Source organism: Acomys russatus, chromosome 29 (assembly GCF_903995435.1).
Source record: "Acomys russatus chromosome 29, mAcoRus1.1, whole genome shotgun sequence".
NCBI classification, from domain to species: Eukaryota; Metazoa; Chordata; class Mammalia; order Rodentia; family Muridae; genus Acomys; species Acomys russatus.
Window position 1 is genome coordinate 14,023,759 of NC_067165.1, and position 23,106 is coordinate 14,046,864.

General features: G+C 49.9%; 1 protein-coding gene across 1 annotated transcript in view; it reads right to left on the reverse strand.

The window, feature by feature from the left end:
• Kdm4a (lysine demethylase 4A) overlaps positions 1-23,106 on the reverse strand; it is a 48,663-nt gene that overhangs the window by 21,007 nt on the left and 4,550 nt on the right. The window contains exons 3-10 of the mRNA XM_051170951.1: positions 19,826-19,940; positions 17,917-18,110; positions 15,842-15,891; positions 14,695-14,798; positions 14,224-14,361; positions 12,422-12,666; positions 11,716-11,900; positions 10,155-10,525 (exon numbers count right to left, since the gene is read on the reverse strand). Of these exons, the coding sequence (XP_051026908.1) occupies positions 10,155-10,525; positions 11,716-11,900; positions 12,422-12,666; positions 14,224-14,361; positions 14,695-14,798; positions 15,842-15,891; positions 17,917-18,110; positions 19,826-19,940 (1,402 nt within the window). The remainder of the gene's footprint in view (positions 1-10,154; positions 10,526-11,715; positions 11,901-12,421; positions 12,667-14,223; positions 14,362-14,694; positions 14,799-15,841; positions 15,892-17,916; positions 18,111-19,825; positions 19,941-23,106) is intronic.

Below are 23,106 nucleotides of genomic sequence, written 5' to 3' on the forward strand. Positions count from 1 at the left end.
AGGACAAAGAAGCCAGGGGCAGCCGAGGCCTCGCATGGAGTACACAGTCTCAAAACCAGATGGGCAGAAGGGAACGCGAGAGAACTGAAGGGAAAGGGCGGCCAGGGAGAGAAGAGGGACACAGGAAACAAGGAAATGTAAAACTGAACTCATATAAAAAAACAAAAACAAAAACAAAAACAATCTTGGGGCTGGAGTGATGGCTGCTCTTCCAGAGGCCCTGGACTCCGTTCCTGACACCTGCGTGGCAGCTCACAAGCATCTAAAGTTTCCTTTCCAGGGAATTCTACACCTTCTTCTGTACTTGTCACACACTGTACACATGTGGTGCACAGACTATATGGAGGCCAGCTCACAAACACCAAATAAAATAGAAACTTAAAAAAACATGTCTCAGAAAAGCATAAGCCAGAGTGCCCTGCACACTAGACTACAATAGTGTACTTCAGAATTTTAGGGCAAAAATCTGTTTATGTCTTGCTTCCTGGCCTTCTCGGAAGCTGCCTACACTAGAGGACAAGCCAGGAACCCTCCAGCCTTAGGGTCCCTGGCCATGAAACACATCGGAACATCAGAGGAGCCAAAATGCCCCTTTCCTTGAAGGTCAGCATCTGTTACAGTACACCTGCTGGACAGCGGGACCATCCACACGGAGAACAAAAGGATGAGGGCATCGAAGCCAGTTCAAGGAAAGCAGACCAGCTCCAATGCCATCTTCCATCCTGTCGAGACCTGGGCTCTCATGGCCACTGCTAACGCCCTAGGTGAGGTGAGTGTCCTCTCTCTAAGAGCGAGCATGAGCCAAGACAGTGTCTGCCCTCTGGCCTACATGCTAAGGGAAGGCTGATTTAACACTGCATTTGCATCATGCCCGAGGAAACATAATTAGCTGTAAGATGTTCAGCACTGACTAATATTCTATGAGCTTATTTTTAATCAACATATTTAAAATTGGTTATACTGACATTACAAGATGCAGACTTGGCAAAGCCATTAAGTGATGAAATGAGGCTAGAAGTTTGCTCCTTTGCAACACTGACTAAACTAAAGCCTTGGATCTACAGGAAAGTGGTGGCACCACAGGCCAGTTTAGAGTGCCTTAGGCCCACGGAATACAGAGCATCGCAGTGCTGAGGGACAGCACTTGGAATCCCAAGAGAAAATAGTTCTGTATAGGCCACATTCAGGCAAAGAGAGCCTGTTCCTGCCAATACAAGTTTACCAACAAGTTACTGTGTCCACGAGACCATTCGTTCAACAAATGTTGACTGGACACCTTCTGTGTGCAAAGGTCTCGGGAACAGAGGAGGGGGTGTGGAGCCGAGAGCTGATAGGGCAGGGTCTGGTCTCCCTGGGTGAAAGCTGCAGGGAGCAGCAGGAATGAGGCAGAGTGAGGATGTTCGGTGGGCATGGCCTCTGACACACAACCAGTCTCCCAAACAGACGCCAACTGCACAGTACGCCCAAAGCAGTGCTTTCCCAATGTACAACAGGCGCACGGTGCTGCTCAGTGGTGACAGGCTAGGCTTACCCCCCTGCATCAAAAAGTAAACAATGGATGTGAGGAAGGGCCCTCAACAGCCTTTCTACCCGAACGGCTCTCCGTCTCACACACCGGCTTCTTCCTACATCTTTGTTTTGTTTAGTTTAGTTTGAGCCCAGCCCATCCGAGGCTAGCCTTCCACTCGCTATGTAGCTGAGGATAACCCTGAACCCCTGCTCTTCCCACTCAGCCCTCCTAAGCGCTGGGTTAATCAGGGACACACCACTGCACGTTTAAGCAGAGCAAGGGATGGACTCCCGGCCACACTCTACCAACGGAGCCACATCCCTGTCCCATGAGTCACAACCTTCAAATGAGTACGATTATACTAATTTTTTAATATTTACTTTTATGCATAGGAATGTTTGCTGCATTTATGTCTGCACAACATGGTCCCGCCTGGTGCAGCATTAGATCCTCTGGAAATGGAGTTGCAGATAGTTGTGAGCCACCATGTGAGTGCTGGGAATTGAACCTAGTCCTCTGCAAGAGCAGCCAGTGCTCTTAACCACAGTCAGCACAAGATTTCACTTTTTTTAAAAAAGAAAATTCTAGTCCAATTTATTTAAACACTATTCCCCTGTGAATGACCTAATTCTGCACATTTTTAATTTCCTATACAGGGGTAAAATAAAGGCAAAAATAATTATAAATTAAATTTACAATTCTCATAAAATTCACAATATTCTGGTACTCAGTACTTTGAACATACATAAGTAACAGGCGTAAACCTGCCATGTGGCAGAGACCCGGGAGAGAGGCAATGAGAAAGAAGAAGCCAGAAATTATAAAGTATCTAGACTGGATTAGCACAGTGAGAAGCAGCTAAGGCGGCTCACGAGGATAAAGACAGTGATAACAAAATACGCTAATCATAGAGTGTGCCGCAAAGCGGATCTAGCGGCCTCACTCGCTTGTTACCCCTGGAAGTGTGGCTAACGCAGAGCGGTGCAGAAGCAGTCAGGGCAGGAACTGTGGCTGAGACCCCTCAGCTTGTTTTGTGGCCTGGACTTGTCATCCTACTTGGGAGGCTGCGGCAGAGGGACCAGTCAAAGGCACAGTTAGAGGTCAGCCGGGGCAACACAGCGCGACTCCCAACTCAGATGAAAACCAGAACCACAGAGCTACAATCTGGAGGAGCTACAAGCCTGAGGAGCAGGCTTCCGGCATTGGACGGACAGAAGAGACCAGGGCGTGTCAGCCAAGTGAGGAGTCCCACACAGCTGGGAAGGCTCTCCAGGACTGCGAAAAGAAGTATGGAATGCCACAGGGCTCGGAGGGCTTCAGGAAAGGGGGGGGCGCCCTGCTGACAGAGCAGAGAGGTGCCCAGAACACAGGGTGAGCTGGGTGTCTGGACTTGCGGTCTACCCATCCTAGCAGACAACAGGAACAGGAAGGAGCCTTGGAGCAGAGAAGTAGGGTTAGTCTGAGAGGGAAGTGGCCTCCAGGACCCCCTAAGCATGGTCTACAGACAGAAAAAAAAAGAAGCCGGTCAAACGGAGACAGTAAGACATGTGGACAGACATGTCCACAAGCTAACCCTGTGAACATGTTAGGGCAACACGACTAAGGAGAACTAAGACTGATAACCAGGGCCTGGAGAGAGGGCTCCGCACTTCAGAGCACTGGCTGCTCTTCCAGAGGACGTGGTTTCAATTCCCAGGACCCACATGGCAGCTCACAATCATCTGTAACTACTGTCCCAAGGGATCTGACACCCTCATTCAGACATAAATGCAGGCAAAATATCAATGTACATAAAATAAAAAAATTTTTAAAAGACTGGTAATCAGGTGGTTGCAAAATAGGGGGACTATCCCAGGTGATCTAGGCAGGACCAATATAATCACTGAGGCACAGAGAGCAACAGCACCAAGGAGGAGTCAGGAGCCTTATGCAGAATCCCAGGCCCAGGCCTACAATAAAGCTGGGTGGGGCCCAGATTCCAGAAATGTCGGCCTCCTCATCCCAGTGCCAAGAAGCAGTGGTGAGTATAGATCGAGGCTAGCTTCTCTGTGCCTCTCTTCCTTTTTAGCCAGACACCTGCAGGGCTTCCCAGGAGAATGGGAATGCAACACAAAGCAAGAAGTTTCCAGAAGTGGCTTCTGGCAAGGGCTGGGTCACACTGAGACGATACCTATTCCAGGATACCTTCAACAACCCCTGTCTCCTCCCATCCCAAAAAAAAATCTACTGAACAGCCACTGAAAATAGAGCTAAAATGGCAAATTTGTCATTATGTTTCATTACATTTTAAGAAACAAAACCCTATGTGCAACTGTCCCCTCCCAGTCCTTCCACCTGTGCCATTATGCCCACTTGGCCAACTCCCAGGATCCAGTCATTTCTCTCCCCAAGAGCAGGGTGCCCCCGACTTCAGCCAACCTCCTCCATCCAACCACTCTTCCCCATCATTCCAACCTCCCTACTCAGCAGGCTCCCGCCCTTTGATTCCAGGTGCACAAGGCCACATCGCACTGTCCTGAATCCTCGGGTCCTCCTCCTGGAGCCGACTGCGCCACTCTCTACTAGACCTGCCCTCTCGCTCGCCGATCCCTCTCGTCCTGTGTCGTGCCCCGCCCCCCCCCCCCCCCCCCCCCGACGCCTCATCCCCTCGCCATCTACCTCCACCATGCTAGTGCGTGCCCTCTGACAACCTCCTCGGCCTACCTCGCAGATGCCCGGCGACATGCCCTGACCTGAACTCACTAACCAAATGCTAAAAACCCCTTCAGTTTTCTTGGAATCTCTATTTTCCACAGATGACGCCCTTGCTACTCCAGGGCACCAAGCCGAGGCCTAAGTTGCCTTAGCTATGCTATCTGTTGGCCATCCTGTCTCCCAGCCCTGGGTTCTTACCTTCCAGAAACTCAGGTGCTTCTATTGCCCCCACCCTGTCACCACAGTCCAGCTCCCTGTTCACTACACCCCACCCCAACCCTGTCACCATAGCCTAGCTCCCTGCTCACTATACCCCACCCCCACCCTGTCACCATAGCCTAGCTCCCTGCTCACTATACCCCACCCCCACCCTGTCACCATAGCCTAGCTCCCTGCTCACTATACCCCACCCCCACCCTGTCACCATAGCCTAGCTCCCTGCTCACTATACCCCACCCCCACCCTGTCACCATAGCCTAGCTCCCTGCTCACTATACCCCACCCCCACCCTGTCACCATAGCCTAGCTCCCTGCTCACTACACCCCACCCCCACCCTGTCACCATAGCCTAGCTCCGTTCTCACCCCCACCCTGTCACCATAGCCTAGCTCCCTGCTCACTATACCCCACCCCTACCCTGTCACCATAGCCTAGCTCCCTGCTCACTATACCCCACCCCCACCCTGTCACCATAGCCTAGCTCCCTGTTCACTATACCCCACCCCCACCCTGTCACCATAGCCTAGCTCCCTGCTCACTACACCCCACCCCCACCCTGTCACCATAGCCTAGCTCCCTGCTCACTATACCCCACCCCCACCCGTCACCATAGCCTAGCTCCCTGTTCACTATACCCCACCCCCACCCTGTCACCATAGCCTAGCTCCCTGCTCACTATACCCCACCCCCACCCTGTCACCATAGCCTAGCTCCCTTCTCACTATACCCCACCCCCACCCTGTCACCATAGCCTAGCTCCCTTCTCACTATACCCCACCCCCACCCTGTCACCATAGTCCAGCCCTGTTCTCGCTATACTCCCACCCCCCACCCCCACCAATGAAACAGGTTCCCAAGGGACTTTCATTTTTTGTTCTTTCTCCTTTTTTTGTTTTTTCCAGACAGGTTTTCTCTGTGTAGCCCTGACTGTCCTTAGAACTTGCTCTGTAGACCAGATTGGCCTGAACTCAGAGATCTGCCTGCCTCTGCCTCCAGAGTGCAGGGATTAAAAGGTGTGCCGCCGCCACCTAGCCAAGAGATTTCTCTTTTAAAATCCCTTTTCCTCCTTTTGTAGAATAGAATAAATAAATATAAACTGGGCTTGGTAGCACATTGCTTTCATCTATGCACTAGGGAGCAGAGGCAGGTGGGTCTCTGTGTGTTCAAGGATAGCCCGGTCTACACAGTGAGTTCCAGGCTAGCCAGTGATACACAGTGAGATCTAAAAGAAAAGGAAAATATTCAAGAAAGAAGTTACATGGCATCTGAGTTTAAAGTAGTAAAAGCAGAATGGAGAAGCAGGCACAGCCAGCGCGAGGTCAGCACGGCCAGCATGAGGTTAGCACGGCGAACGCGAGGTCAGCACGGCCAGCATGAGGTTAGCACGGCGAGCGCGAGGTCAGCACGGCCAGCATGAGGTTAGCATGGTGAGCGCAAGGTCAGCATCAAGGCATCCCCAAGCTCCCTTCAGCTCTCATGCTCCACCTTTGTGCATTTCAGAGTGTAGCATGGAGTTCCAGTCTCCAGGCACAGCATGCAGTGCACACCCATCACGCTCTGACCTTGGTGTGGGCTCTCAGCGCCACGAAGAAGACTCCTCGTTCCTGTCTACCTAGTGTAGTCCTCCACACTAAAAGGCTGAGCCAAGCACCTCCTTTCTGCAGCTGCCCTGAACTCCTTCAGCTCACCCAGGCAGGCCAGGCTGCCATCTCTTTCATTGGGCGCTGTACTACGCATCATCACCCAGTGCTGATGCTCCTATCTGTCCACATTTACAGGTCTTGAGGAGGACCTGGAAGGCAGCGCTAGCTCACAGACACAGGCCGCATGACTACACAGCTGAGTAGGCAGACAGATCAGACGAGGCCTTTTTGAAGAACTTTTGGGGTTTTTTTTTGTTTGTTTGTTTTCTTTTGTTTTTTGGTTTTTCAACACAGGGTTTCTCTGTGTAACTTGGCTGTCCTGACTCGATTTGTAGACTAGGCTGGCCTGGAACTCACAGCGCTCTGCCTGCCTCTGCCTCCCGAGTGCTGGGATAAAAGGCATGCACCACCACCACCCGGCTCCTTTTTAGAGATCTTAAGTAGTTCAAAGCTACCAGCACACACTGACAGAGCACAGACAAGAACTACTACAAATAGAAATCCACAAAGAAAGGAGAAGGAAGCTTCCCTCCGTGTGGATCACCGTGACAAAGGCGTCTTGGCCTCTGTCCGTGCTGTGGATACTCAGGCTGCATCAGTGAGCCGCAGTCTCCCATGTGCAGCAGAGAGTACATGCGAGTCCACAACCTCACTATGTGAGAGCTTGGGCAATGCTGTCCCTTCCCTGGGCCTGTGGACATCCAGGACTGTCTGTCCCTAGAAGCAGAGGAGCAGGACCATTTGCCCACAGGTTAAAAAAAAAAAAAGGTCACTTTGTTCAATCATATTAACTGATAACAAAATGACATTTAAGCCCATATGCCCAATTTTTTAATCCATCACATAACTGATATCAAATATAGGAAGAAAAAGAGATGACTAGTAATTACTGGCACACTGCAGGCTCTCCAAACTAAAAATAAAAACCACACCAAAAAACTCCAATAAAATTAATTTACAGTAATGGGCTGAACGATGTTTGTAAATTATTTAGCATCCGTTACATCTTTGGACTGCGACTACAACTAGAGGCAGGAAGTCAGGATTCTGCAAGCACGGGACAGACAGAGTGAACTGCCATGCCACAGCAGGGCAGGGTGGCACCTGCGAACTTGTGAGGAAGAACAAGGTGGCAGCTGCAAGAGTTAAGATGGTTTCCAAGCTGGGAAGCATTTTCTTGTGGGTGCTGCGCTAAGGGTCACAGAGAGCAGTGATTATGGTATGGAGAAGGAAGCCCTGGTGGTTATTACTTCATTAGCCTGCACCACTATGAGATGCAGGGAGGAAGTCTATAGAACTGAGCCTTGACACTCAGAGGAAGTGAAGAGAATTATTCCGTACCAAGGACAAGAGGAGGAAGGGCCATGAAACGGCTCAGCGGGCGGGCACCACCCACCAGGACGGACCACCTGTGAGTGTGATCCACGGGACCCACACAACCAAAGAAGAGAACTCGTCCCCAAATCTTGTCCTCTCACTTCCACATGGAGGCCATGGCACACTCATGCCCACAGATATGTACAGTCACCCACAGAAGGAAAAAGTACAAAGAAAAAAATTAGTAAGAAGTCTTCCTTTAGGGCTAGAGAGATGGCTCAGAGGTTAAGAGCACTGACTGCTCTTCCAGAGGTTCTGAGTTCAATTCCCAGCAACCACATGGTAGTTTACAGCCATCTATAATGTGATCTAATGCCCTCTTCTGGCCTGCAGAGCACTGTATACATAATAATAAATAATAATAATAAATAAGTCTTTAAAAAAAAAAAAGAAGTGTTCCTTTAAAAAAAAAAAAAAACAAGAGGTATGGGCTATGGTGCTAGCTACAGCCCCAGCACCTGCGAAGCCGGGGGCAGAGGAGCTTTAGATCAAGGCTACATAGTGAGGTGCAGGTCAGCCTAGGCAACTTATTGAGAAACGTAATGAGAAGATTTGCGGAGTTTCGGAAAGAAGGGGTGCCATGCAGGAGGCTGAAGCAGGGCTCATGGAGCCGAGAAGTTAATGCCAGCCTGGACATGTCAGAGCAAGATCCGTGACCAGTGAGATGATTCACCAGGCAAAAGCACTTGCCACACACCAGATGAGGCCCATCCCTGTAACCCATAGGAAAAGCCAGATGCGGCGGCCAGCATCTGTGATCCCAGCATCCCTAAGGCAAGATGGAGGCAGTGGCTGACTACCGGCAAGTTCTCAGGCCACGTAGCCTGGAACACACAGAGCAGTAGCAAGAGACTCTACCCTAACAGGGTGCATACGTTTTTGGTTTTCCTTTTTTTTTTTTTTTTTTAAGATAAGGGGTGAAGGAACTTTAAATAGGGGTGAAAGGCAACATTATGGAAACCTGGACACAGGATAAGCGAAGACGAGGCACACCACAGCAGTGTGTCTACTAACACTGGGCCGTATACTGAAGGTCAAGTTGGCCCATCTGCCAGGATGGCAGCAAACTCACGAAACATTCCTGTTTTTCAAAGACACCCAACCAAACAATATGAAGGAGAAAAAGAAAGGCACGTAGATCTCTGAGAGTTCAAGGCCAGCCAGGGCCAAACAGTAGGAATTGTCTCAGAGCAACGACAGAAGTAGAGGTAAGGGGGAGTAGACACTCGGGGTCCATAGCACACATGTGGAGGTCAGAAACAACTTTGGGGGTCGGATCTCTCCTACCATGTGGGTTCAGAAACAGAATTCGGGGCAACAGGCCTGTTGGCAGGCTGCTTCACCTATGAACCAATCTCTCCGGGACCTTTGTATTGTTTTTAAAGACAGGGTCTACTACGGCCCCAAGCTGATCTCACACTCATTCTGTAGCCAAGGATGACTATGAACTCCTGACCCTACCTCCACCTCCCAACTGCTGGGACTACGGATGAGCGCCACCATGCCCAGCTCCCTCACTAACCCTGACTGTGACCTGTGAAGCCAGGAAGAAGGTTATGTGGGTAAAGTGAGCCAGCTGCAGCCAATTCACATCCTTCTCCACATGGCTGACCTGACAGAAGCCACGACATATAAAAGGAAGAAACGTCAGCTTCTGGTGACAGTGGGGACTAGGAGGAAGCCTGGACAAACACATCTCCATTTACAGCTTTCGGAATTTGTCCTGGCCTCCAAAAGGATGATCTGTCAGTGACAAGCTAGGATTCCACAGAACAGTGAAAATTCCTAAGGAGAAAGTGTGAGCCGGGCGGTGGTGGCGCACGCCTTTGATCCCAGCACTCGGGAGGCAGAGGCAGGCGGATCTTTGTGAGTTCAAGGCCAGCCTGATCTATAAAGTGAGTCCAGGGCAGCCAAAGCTAACATAGTGAGACCCTGTCTCAAAAAACCAAAACCAAAAACAAAAACAAAAGAAAAAGTGTGGTAGTTTAACTAAAAATGTCCCTTACAGGCTCATATATTTGAACGCATATTCACCAGGGAGAGCCACTATTTGAAAGGATTGGGGGTGTGCGGCCTTACTGGTAGAAGTGTGTCACTGAGGGTAGGCTTTGAAGTTTCAAAAGCCTCAGCCAAGCCCAGCTGCCTCCTTTCTGCCTGCAGATCAGGGCGAAGCTCAACTACTTCGCCACGTCAGCCACGCCTGCTGCCATGCTTCCCACTGTGACGGTGAAGGACTAAGCCTCTGACACTGTAAGCCAGCCCACAATTAAATGCACTTTCTTATAAGTGTTCTTAAGTATTTGCTATCTCTTACAAGTACTTATAAGAGCTGCCTTGACCACGGGGTCTCTTCTCATCTCAACCCTCAAAACATCTGGGCTACAACCACTGCCGTTCAAACCTTTCTGTCTCTAGGTCAGGAGAGGGGCTACCACCACATGGGTGACTCTAACCAGGCTGCACCGTCCCTGCTGCTGCTGCAGCTGAGATGTGGTCCTCAGATCACACGGAGAAAAAGGAAGAGCCTGGAAAGAGCAAACTGGAAGACAGGAAATGCCACTTGACACTCTGACACAACGAACGCAGGTGGTGGCTGCAAGATGAGAGGCAGAGGGAGCCTCTCTCCTGCCCTCCCACAAACCTGCAGCGCCTTCCCCCTCACAGGCCCTTGCAGGGCCGTGGCACCCCACACTGCCGCACAGAGCCTCTACCTCGGCCAGCTCCTGCTCGCTGATGCTTCGCGGGGCGCTGTGCTTCTTCTTCACACCCGGCTGTCCCGTGGTGGCCCTGCCGTCCTCTCTGGCGTAGCTGTGCACGGTGAGGACTCCTGTTTTCTCTTGGCCTTGGCAAGAGACAGACTCGCTGGTTTCGGAATCTGAAGAAACCGAATCTTGGGATAAACGGGAACCCAGGCTGGAAGAGGATTTCTTTTGGGGACCCGAGAAGACAAGGCGTCCTCCTAGGGATGCAGGGTTCACAGAGAGGTCCAGCGCGCCCGCCTCGGGCTCCTCATCCTCATCCTCCTCTTCTAGCTTGACGTTCTTCAGCTCTTCAAATTTGACCTCAGTGGGGTCAGAGTAATCTGAAACACAGGTGCACACTGACAGAACCCGGCGGGAACCTTGATGAAAGTAAGACAGCGGATGACAACTAACATGGGCTCTAAGTGAGAACTGGCTTCAAATCTCACTCCTCACTGACGAGGCCACTGTGTGACCAGGACTAACTCCTCAGCCTCTAAGACCCCCAATTATTTCCTCTCCCTGCTATGTGACGTTCCTACCATTTATTTTCAGGGGTCTTAGATGCAAGTCCCGGGTGTAAGGTGTTACAACTCACACATGACAGGGTTATGAGCAAGTGGTTGCTGCCATTCGCTCCCTCAGGCAGCAGAAGCCTGGCTGCCAAAGTTAAAAGGAAATCTGCTAAGAGCTATCCAAGCCCTAAAGCACATGTCCACAATGTTATCCAGCCATCAGATGTATGCTTAGTATACTAAACAGATTTCTTCAAGTCCAAGATAAACCTGTCCCTAATAAAGCCAGACTTGAAGCTATCTGAGTAGCTGTTCCAAAACACATTGTCTTTTATGATATGCTTCGGGCCTCAGCCTCTAAGTAAATAAACGCTACAATGGCGGGTACCCTGATCTGATGAGACACTGTACTCCTCCAACAGGTACAGTTATACGTAATTAAAACTTTCTTTTGTTTTTTTGAGAGTTTCTCATTGTGTAGCCCTGAGTGGCCTGGAACTCAGTATATAATCTAGGCTGGCCTCAAGCTCTCAGAGATCCACTGCCTGCCAAGTGCTTGGATTACCTGGCCCCATAAATAAAGTTTTTAAAAAATAGGGTAGATAATAAATAAAATGGCAGCATCCCTACATCATCTCGCCCTCTTATCCAGCCAGGCCACACACTGGTCCATCCTTCCTGACCTATATCACATTCAGGGAAATCACCACAGGCTCCAGGAGACGGTGTTTCCCATCACCAGGCCTTGCCTGGCTCTTCCTCACTGAGATACCCTGCTCCATCCGCCCACCCTCTGTTCCTAAATCACCTTCTCGGAAGGAAGGTGTTTGGTCTGCGGTGTTTCCCTGAGCCTTTCCTGTGCTGGCTGCCCTACATGTCCCCGAGCACACTGCTTCTGCAGTCCACAGACCAGGCTCTTGCACTTGTTTCCTCTGACCCCACAACTCAATACAGCACTGACCCCCTAAAAAAACAGGTGTCAGTTAGGGCTGTGGATAAACCAGCAGTCAGCTTACCTGGGAAGGGAAGGCTGTCCTCAACTTGCCGCACGGAGCTGTGGGTGGGTCTCACCTGGCATTCTGTCATCTCATACTGTCCAGAACTCAGTTCTTCCTTGGGGAAGAGCTCGCTCTGACTCACTTCCTGTGGTATTTCAAGACAGACTCGGTGTCTCTTTGTCCCTATTCGGTGCTTGGCCAGGCTGCAAAGAGAAAGCCAACCCTCTAAGAGCCCATATGTTCACCTATTCGCCATTCACCAAAATGCACTATACGTACGTGCCCACACACAACCCAAAGCAAATGGCCAGGCCTGCCTGAACGCCTCCCCACCCAGCAGACACTGCTGCCCACCGTGGACATCTACTATGAGGATGGACACGGGGCACCCGGCCTACACCAGGCAGCCCCACATCCCTCCCATCTTCCCTCAGTGTGTACAGATCCTCTGGCTCAGACCCAGATGAAACCAGGTGCAAGTCCTTACTCTGCCTGAGCAGTAAGTCACAGTTTGTCCAAAAACCACTTATGTGGTGATGCTGGGGGAAACTGGGTACAGCACAAGCTCACTACCCGCACTCCTGAGCAGGAAGCTGCTGGGGTCAGCAGTACTGTGGCTTCCAGAGCCCTTTCCTAGGCCTGCCTGTGTGCAGCGCAAACAACCTAACACACCGTGAGAACCGCCTCCTCCCCCCACAGCCAAGCCCACGAGCCCGCCCAGTACCTTCTCTTCATATCTCCCTCCTCGCCCTGCTCGGCCCCTTCCGTGTCCTCCTCTGGGCACTCCTCATCCCCAGCTCCTGAGGTTAGGCCACTGTCCTTCAGAAACTCCGCTGCTTCTGGTGTGGGCAGGGTGTGGTCAATAGCTGTGCTGTCCTTCCCAGCTTTCCAAAGTTTGTAGCGCTCTGGCTGGAACCTTCTCACAAACACATCCATGGAGATCTTCACCATATCTTTCCTGCAAGAACACTGCCACATGCGGGCAAAACACCAATGCACATAAAAATAAATAAAATATTTTGAATTAATTAATCAATTAATTTTTTTTAAAAAAGGCAAAGCCAAGTGCGGTGGCATACATGTTTAATCCCAGCACTTGACTTGGGAGGCAGCGGCAGAGGCAGATGGATCTCTGTGAGTTTGAAGCCAGCCTGGTCTACACGGAGAAAAAAAAAAAAAAAAAAAAAAAAAAAAAGGCTGAGGATATAGCTCAGTGGTAAGCACTTACCCAACATGTAAAATACCCTAGGATCAATCCTCGGTTCCAGTTAGGAAGACACATGTTTCAGCTAATTAAGTTAACCAGGTCCTGGTATACAGTGGTTACAAATGGCAGCCTCCTATATGGGTTACCCTAGAGGACCTTGGGAGGCTGTTCACATTTTTTAATTCAAAGCTGTACCTAATGCAGGCCCTTGATGGGTCCTCCGGAGACAGGGTACCTCTATGGAGCCCCATGGCAAGTAGGTCTGGTTTTACATTAGTCAGGTCATCACGCCCATTCACACCGAGCTACAGGATAAGGAACATGACAGAGGCTCTACTTAGAGCCAAGTTCAAGTGCCCTGGCCACCAGAAGATCCACATTTTAAGAAGCAGAGCCCCAGCCTGGTGGAACCAATGGCACACACCCTTAATCCCAGCACTTGGGAGGCAGAGGCAGGCAGTTTTCTATGACTTCAAGTCTAGCCTGGTCTATAGAGCTAGTTCCAGGACAGCCAGGGCTATTCAAACAAACAAATGCCTTATCTAGCCTACTAAAAATTTTTTTTTTTTTAATTTCTTAAGCAGCTGAGCGTGGTAGTGCACGCCTTTAATCCCAGCACTCAGGAAGCAGAGGCAAGTGGATCTCTGTGAGTTTCAGGCCAGCTTGATCTACAAAGCAAGTCCAGGACAGCCAGGGCTAAATAAAACAGGGAAACTCTGTCTCAAAATAAATAAATAAATAAAAATAAAAATAAAAGCAAGCTGCAAATAGTGACATGTAATACCTAGATCTAAAACTTTGAGGCTAGCCTGGGCTACCCTAGAAGCTACAGAGTAAGACTCTGTCTCAAAAGACAAAACAAAAACACAGGGTAGTGGTGGCTCATAACTTTAATCTCAGCACTTGGGAGGCCGAAGCAGGAGGCTCTCTGAGAGTTCAAGGCCACCCTGGCATACAGAGTGAGTTACAGGACAACAACAACAAAAAAACAAAAGGCCTTTACGGACACACAATAACTCTCACTTATTCCCAGCCACTGTTTCAGATTCCAACAGCTCGTGCCGGGCGGTGGTGGCGCACGCCTTTAATCCCAGCACTTGGGAGGCAGAGGCAGACGGATCGCTGTGAGTTCGAGGCTGGCCTGGTCTGCAAAGTTAGTCCAGGACAGCCAAGGCTACACAGAGAAACCCTGTCTCGGAAAAAAAAAAAAAAACCAAAAAAAAAAACAGATTCCAACAGCTCAATAAATGTTCTGACAAGAATTTCCTCAACCAGACACTTCTGCCCGTGGCGTTACAGAAGAAATGAAGACAGCTTACCAGGACAGCTTGTTTGCCATACTCAATCCACCGACGGGTAGCAAAATTGGTAGACTCGGCACAGTTGAAGCCGTGGTTGAAGCCAGCATGGTAACCATATGGAAAAGTGATCATAAACTCTCCAGCTTCTTGGGTCACCTGAAGAAGAGCAGCCTTGAAGCAGCTGCCACAGCTGGCAGAGGCCTAGCACAGAACTGGGCTTCTTTGCCATCCCTTAGCCCATCAACCAAGGGTAGGTCAAACCCGCCAGGCCTTCAACTGTCTTTTAATACATCACTCCCATGCTAAGAGACTAATTAACCAAGCCTCCAAATTAATCCCGTGTGGAAGCCAACGCGCCCTCAGCGCCAGGAGAGCACATTAGGCACCTGTTGTCAAACTCCACGCTAGAGACAGGAACAATAAACTGGGCAAAACTCTGTCCAACAAAGAGCAGAAGGGGTGCTTGTGTGGGGACCACAGCTCGCTCACCTTGTCAAAGGGAATGCCGTACTTCTTCAGCATTAGTGGAGAAATCAAGGTCATCTTGTGGCGGAGAAAAGCCTCACAGCTTTGAGCACTTCCTGGGAAAAAGCCTGTTTGAAAGGATGGTAGGTCTGAGTTAACGAGGTTCTACACAAGCTCTGTGATCCTACGGTCACTTCCCATCTGCAGATCTCAGGGGTGACAAGGACAGTCACCAAAATGATGCTAAGAGGGGCTGGAGAGGCTGAACAACAGTTAAGGGCACTTACTGCTCTTCCAGAGGGCCCGAGTTTGGTTCCCAGCACCTGTGGCGGGGCAGCTTACAACTAACTACCTGTAAGTCCAGCTCAAGGAATCCAACACCCTCTGTTCTCTTAAATAGTACTCACAAACACAGACAGACACTCAAGCACGCAAATTACAATTATAGTAAAAGAAACACAAATGTTGCGGGGAGGGGGGCATTGTCACTGTTGTAGTTTGGCTGAGCCACCATGTCTGGGGAAGAAAAAAAAAAAGTGGTGCTAATGCTGCTCCAGGTGCAAGAAGTCTGAGCCCTCTGGTGAGCCTCCAGCTCTCCCAAGTGAGGCATTACCTGGGCAATCAGACTCAAGCTCCTCTGGTCTCACAGAGCTGAGAACTACTGAGGATCTTCTCCAGGCCCTGAAGGGTGAGCCTGGACCCCCCAGCCTTTCGCAGGTAGCTCATCTACAGTTCCATCTACCCAAGATCTCTTGAAATAGGAAAGACTCTAGACCACAAGCTTATCAAAGTCCACTTAAAGGAACCTACACACACACACACACACACACACACACACACACACACACACACACACACACACAGAGTAACTAAATCCGGGCTTTCACATTTGGATCTTAGAAGAAGAAGCTGAGCAAGTCGCTTCCTAGTTCAGAGGGATGGAGACAGAAAAAGTTGGGAAAATGACCAAGTCTCTTCGCAGACAGAGCAGGAAAGGCTCAGACTGCTCCCATCCCACTAAGGTGTGCCATCTGGCAACTGAGCTCACACATCCCACCACACCTGCAGGCCTGTGACAGGTCACAAGCCATATGACCACAGAGAATGAACACTTCAGTGAAGGGAGCTGGCCTGGGAGAAAGTGACCCTGTAGCTGGAGGGGACACGGTACCTTTGGCGAGCCGCTCCAGGCGTTTCCCATGCTCAGGTGGGACAGAGTACCTGCAACCACATGATAACATCAGACACCAGGAAGGAGGTGAGGCACATCCTAACAAACATCTGAGGTGATGGGTACGCCAAATACCCCAACCTGATTGCACATCACATACATGTACTGAAATATGTCACCACTGCTCATAAATATGTTGTCACTATGTGCGAGCTCAAACTATACTGTGGGGCATGGGGAGCTGAGGTTAAGACAGGGGCTCACTATACGGCATGGTCTTGCCTGGAACTCACGATGTAGACCAGGCTGGCCTCGTATTCGCAGAGATCTGCCAGTCTCTCTGCCTCTCTGGTGCTGGGATTAAAGGTGTATTCCACCACACCAGGCTTAAAAATTGAATTTCCTAAAAACATCTAGGACAAAGCAAACCTAGGAAGGCTGAGACAGGATAAAGAATTCAAGGCCAGCCTGAGCTATATAGAAAAAGGGTGCTAAAAAACAATCTATGGAAATGAGATAGTTTAAGACAAAGGAGTAGCGAGCCTACACAGATTTAAGAATTCTACTATATTCTCACTTAATAAGACATTTACTGACTAAGAGCTTACAGAACACAAAGTCTTGTTGGGGAGGGGGCACTACATTACTGGGAAGGTTTTCATAACGCTCCTGGAAGGCTGGCAAAGGCCTGATGGAGGGAGAGGCTGGAAGAACAGGAAACAAGGTGGCCAAAGCTCTGACACTCTGAGACTTGGGCCAATACTGCTGACTGCACTTTTCTACCATGAAAGCTCTCCTGACTACCCAATAGATTACTCCTCCACACAGTCCGGTGTCTAGGTATCACGAGGGATGCTCTTTATGGAAAAACAAAGGAAGCAAGAATACCTGAGCCTATGAAAACGTCTACAAAACTGTTAGGCTTTATGTTCAACTACCTTATACTAAAGACTATTTCAGTTTGGTATGGTGGAACACCGGTGTGGCCCTGGTAGCACTGACTCAGGACTGGCCCCGTCTGGACAGGGCACTGGTGGGCCTCTAAGCACGTGCCCTGTCAATCCAAGAGGCCTGCACATGCAGCTCAGGCCCGGGAAGTGTGTCCCTCACACCCGCCCCCATGCTGCCACCATCCCGCACAGCTCTCCTACTTTGCAGGTCTCAGCCTTGCTTTTCATCTCCTAAAGCCTCCAGCCCGCCTGTGCGCCCGCCTATGTGCACCTTCCCGGAGCTTCCTTCACAGCCCTGCACCGTTCCACTTCCTCGTGTGTCCTGACCAGCTTCCCATCTGTGGGTTGAGTGGCCCCCACGTGTTGCTCACTGTTGTCACAGGCATAGCCTCCACTAAAAGGCTGAGACTGAGAGATGGGGCAGTCCACAGAGACCGCACTGAAGCAATTTTTGTCTCCCCTCACACAGGAAGCAGGAACATGTCCGAGTCCAGCACAGCCTCATCTGCTGCGCACCCAGTCACCTTCCCACCAGGTCAAGGAATCTCCCCCACATCTGAAGAGTACATTTAGCACACGAACAGCTGGTCTTTAAGAAATGCCCCAGGAACTGGGCATGGTGACACCTGTCTGAGATCCCAACCAACAGGAGGCAGAAGCAGGTGAATATTTAGAGTTCGGGGCCAGCCTGGACTACAGAGTGAGTTCCAGAATAGCCAGGGCTACACAGGCCTCCTGAGAAGAGAGGCTCAGAAGGCATCAGCCAGCCTGGAAGCCCCACAGCTTGGAGTAACTCCACCATGTGACGGGTGTCTCCGTGCGCAGGCGTGGAGGACTCTGCTCTCTAAGGCCCTGTACGCAGCCATGCATGGAGGGACACGCATATTAATTCCAGCTTTTGGGAAGCTGAAGCCTACGGGTCTCAAGATTAGGGCTAACCTGGGCTACAGGGTTGAGACCCTGTCTCAAACAACAAAGGACAACAAAAATAAAACTTGCTACTCAAAGGCATTCTGGGCCAGCAGAATGCCAGCTCCGTGGCAAACCTGGTACCCAGAATCTGCCCTTCCCACATACAAGCCCTGGGCTGCCGGAAGGGCGGAGCTAAGTGCAGGCTGACTTTACCAAGACTTTGGCTCTCCAAAGTGCAGGTAGTTGATGCTGTAGAGGTCCATGTCCTCCGTGTGCCAGGCAAACGATGTTTTCCACATGCCGAAGTACAGGTAGGGGGTGTTCACCCCTTCAATGGTGATCCCACTCTCCTTTTCCACAAGATCCAGGATGGTCCTCAGCCGGCCAATATTCCACTCATCAACGTGCTGCCAAAGAAACAGCAGGCCAGGGCACACACTTCAGTACAGGGGCCTCAGGTAAGCTGTCACTGCTAACTAAAATGCAGCCCATCAAATCCACAACATCCCAAATACATAAACAGCCAGGCATGGAAGCACACACCTTTAAATTCTGCATCTGAGAGTCAGAGGCAGGTGGATCTCTGTGAGTTCGAGACCAGTCTGGCCTACATAGCAAGTTCTGGACAGCCAGGTCTACACAATGAGACCCTGTCTCAAAAAGGAAAGGAAGGGAAAAAAGGATGTCAGACAGACACATAGATGGAAGGCATGTAGGTAAAATTAGAAAATAAAAAGTTGATGGGGCTAGAGAGATGGCTCAGAGGTTAAGAGCGCTGTTTGCCCTTCTAAAGGTCCCAAGTTCAATTCCCAGCAACCACATGGTGGTTCATGAGATCTGGCGGGCAGGCACACATGCGGGCAGAATACTGTATAAATAATAAATACATTGTAATAATAATAAATAAATATTATTTTTTTAAAAAGTTGACAAGTTTTAAAGTAAAATTTAAAAATATTTAAGAAAGGGCCAAGAAAATGGCGTAGCAGGTGACAGCACTGGCCCGAGGCCTGGGCTCAGTGCTCAGAACCCACATGGTGGGGGGAGAGAACTGGCTGTCACACATCCCCCTCTGAGCACAGCATGCCCCTTCCCTAGGATCTAATGGTTAGCCATGCAGGGCTCTCTTCTAAGCGAGCTCTGGATAGCGGTGCCCTGCTTTCCTACCGCCATCTCAGGTACTCAGAGCCGACATGTCACCTTCTAGAGACTCTCACCCTCCGCCCCCCTGTGTGGCCTTCCTTACGGACCATGGAGCCCACTTCTTGCTTTCTGGACCTTTTCCTTCACCATCCTGTCACCCATGCTTCTACCTGTGACTTCCCACCACCAAAAATGACATCAACAAACTCAGAATTCACTTTCTAAACTCTTCACTCTCAATAGTTTATGACAATATTCAAACCAATCTGAGGGGCTGGAGAGATGGCTCAGAGGTTAAGAGCACTGGCTACTCTTCCAAAAGTCCTGAGCTCAATTCCCAGCAACCACATGGTGGCTCACAACCATCTATAAATGAGATCTGGTGCCCTCTTCTGGTGTATACATGCAGGCAAAAAAACTGTGTATCTATGAATAATCTTTAACAACAACAACAAAAAAAATTGAGAGCTAATCCCTGAAAAGCGTTGTAGGTCTTTTTATTCACCTAAAAACAGACCCAAATATTTCCCCCTCTACCATAGAAAGGCAATTTCTTAGCCCCAAAAAAAAAGCACTAGCTCCCAAGGCAGTAAAAGCTATTAAAATAGCCCCTGGTGCATCCCACTAGAGAGCTCTGAGGCCCAAACGCACTTCTCTTCGTAAACCCCCACCCTTTCATTAGTCAGGGAGCTTCCTCCTGCAGCAGCCACGCTGCTCCCGCTCCCGGCGCCTCATTTTCTGTCATCTGCCCCACCCTTTCAAGAACTCATCATCTACCACCCACAGACTGCATACACAGCCCTGAAAAGGACACCACAGCACCCAGTTCACATGCAGCGTGGGAGACACAAAACTCAGTCACATGCAGAGCTGCCAACGGCACACCAGTGGGAGAGCATCTGTTCCTTCATCGGCCCATTCAGCCCTTAAGCACCTACTGTGTGCCAGGTGAAAGCTGCAGGGCTCTCAGTGGGCTCACCTTTTCGTAGAGAGTACCATTCACATCTGCCCCGTAGATGGGCGGATTGAAGGTGAGGTTCTTCCAGTATTTACGCTCCAGTTCTTCAAATTCGCTGTAGCGTGGGGTACAGTACCTTCCAAAAGTAAAAGGAAGGTGTTAGCCGTTTACAGATGGCGTGGCTTGAATGAGAACGGCCCCCACAGACCGGGAAGGAGTAGGACGGGTGACCTTATTGGAGGAGAGTGTCCCTGGGGGAAAGCTCTAAGGTTCCAAAGGCCTCTGGCCCTGCCTCAGTGTGCTGTCCCCTTTGCCACTTGAGATGTGAGCTCTGCTCTCCTGCCACCATGCCTTCACTCCGCTCCCATGGACTCTAACCCTCTGAAGCTGTAAGCCCAATTAAACGCTTCCTTCACACGTTGCCTTGGTCATGGTGCTTTATCACAGCAACAGAAAAGTAACCACCACACCAGAAGAAGACTCTTACTAGGTATTACGAACCACAAACAACACAAGCCGCTATTCCGGGGACAACAATACACAAGGCCAAGAATGTGTTAACAGTACTTGCCTGGCATGCAAAAAGCTCTGGGGTCCAAACCAGGCATGGCTGAACATGCCTGCAACCCCAGGACCTGGGAGGTAGAGGCAAAGAATCAGGGCAAGGTCATCCTAGGCTATGTGAGACACTGTTTCAAAAACAACAAGACAAAACTAAACCAACAAGGGCTGGAGAGATGGCTCCACAGTAAGGAACAAGTATTGCCCTTGTAGAGGACCTGACTTCCATCCCCAGCACTCGTACTGGGCAACTCACAGCTGCCTGTAACTCTAGTTCCAAGAGACCTGGCCTCAGCAGTTTCCAGCACTCATGTGCACATAACCACACAGACGCACACTAAATAAAAATAAAGTACACTTTAAAAAAAACCACCAACCAGAAGGCTGACCACAAGACTTAATGAGAAAGGGTCTTGCTGTGCAAACCTAAGTCAACTCCCAGATTCTACATAAAGGTAGAAAGATAAAACTGCCCTCCACAGTGCAGTCCTCTGACCACCACACATGGGCCCTGGTACATGCAATCCCCCCTCCTGTCCCCCACACACAAAACAAAAGTGATAAATAAAATTGTTTGAGAAAACCATTGCTGAGGAGGTAAGTGGTTAAGGGTGGTGCTCATTCTTCCTGATTCCCAGCACCTACATGGTGGCTCACAACCATCTTTAACTCCAGTGCCTGGGGATCTGATCCCCTCTTCCGGCCTTGGCTAGCACTTTGAGCACCTGGTATACAAGTGAACATGCAGGCAAACTTCCTTACACAGAAAATAAAACATTTAAAACTTAACCGGCTGTGGTGGCGCATGCCTTTAATCCCAGCACTGGGGAGGCAGAGGCCAGCCTGGTCTACTGAGTGAGTCCAGGACAACCAAGGCTACATAGAGAAACTCTATCTCGAAAAAACAAAAACAAAAAAATTTAAAACTTAAAAAAAAAATTCCTCCCTTTGAACCTCGCACCCTAAAGAGTTTTTTTTTCTTTCACTTTTCTTTAATAAATCTGTATTTGTTCTGCTTTATAAACAAGCAAACAATCTTGGCCTCCTAAGTCCTAACATAGTCCCCACCTGCACGCTCAGGAGGTAAGACAGAATCACCACGTGAGTCGGAGCCAGCCTGGGTTACCTGGGTTACACAGTGAATTCCAGGCAGATGTACTACACAGCACCTCCCTAGGGAAGCCATGGACAGGAGGAAGCCTGGGAAACGTCACAGGCACAGATGTGAGCCCACTCTCCCTTAGGGACATGACGCCCTCCCGTCTCTGGAGAGGCTGTTGCGCCCTGCAGATGCTACAGTGACGTGAGAGGACAGGCTTACAAAGACACAAGTCCAGCCACACCCAGAACCAACCCTCCGGGATGTAAAGAGCAGAGGCCGTGGAACAGCGCCAGTACCCCTGCACTAAGGGCAAGAAAGCTGATCGCAGCAGCTCACTAGTCACTGCTCTATTCCCAGCATCCGCTCAGACTAACACTCAACAGATAATTAATGGGGTGAAAACAGTATTTGAGGAAAATACTAGGCAACAACAGAAAGCAGGGGCAAGAAAGCTTTTTATATATCAGGGTGGTGGGTGGGAATAAGGCTTGCATGAGGACACACACACACACATACACACACACACACACACACACACACACACACACACACACACACACACACACACACGCATGCACAGGCACACACAGTATCTCTAAGTAAAATTAAAGATAATAATAATAATAATAAGTATACCAGGGTGAAGGGAATAAACTGGGTAATTTGACATAATATTACATGAAGAAAAACAAAAAGAAAAACTAAGCCAGGCATGGTGGCGCACACCTTTAATCCCAGCACTTGGGAAGCAGAGGCAGGTTGATCTCTGTGGGTTCAAGGTCAGCCTGGTCTACAGCTTGAGTTCCAGGACAGCCAGGGCTACAGAAGGAACCCTGTCTCGAAAGACCAAAAAAAGAAAAAAGAAAAAGAAAAATTAACATGTGCTGACAAGCAGAAGTGACGGGAGCTGGAGACATGGCTGGATATCTAAGGCGCACTGGCTGCTCTTACAGAGGGCTCGGATTAGCTTCCCAGCATCCACATGGTGGCTCACAGCTGCCTCTAACTCTAGTCCCAAGCATTCTGACGGCCTCTTCTGGCATCCACAGGCATGTGGTGCACGCACATACACCAGGTAACGATTTCTTCCAGACACACATGCAAGTTCTGCTTTGTTTTGTTTTAAAGAGACGACAGAGAGGAGGACAAAGCCTTGCTGGGCCCCCGTGGAAAGCAGATGGGTAAGCTCGGCCCTGGGCACAGCTGAGCAGACATGAATGATGGCTCAGACTTCACTCACAGAGCTTTGTGCTTACACTCACTCGCTGGCCAGCAACGCAGTCATCTGAGTTAGCAACAAACCTGTAAGATCTCAATTAATATTGTGACAAGTAAAATGAAAAGGCAGAAAGTAGAAGACGCGTGAGGTGGGAGGGAGGCTGATGGTAAAGTACACTGAGCATGCCCAGGTGTGAAGATGGAAACGCAAGCCTCACGGCTGGGCTTGCTCAGCGGAGGTGCAGTTCCAACTGCCAGGCTAAAACCAAGACAGGTGGGAGAGCAAGTCCCAGAGACGGAAGAAAGGGAAAAGGACGGAATCCCCCATGGATCCTCAAGGATGAGGAGCAAAGTGGGAAGGGAGAAGATTCGAGAATTATTAAGAGAGCAAAGTGCAATGCAAGAAACAAACAAATACCTT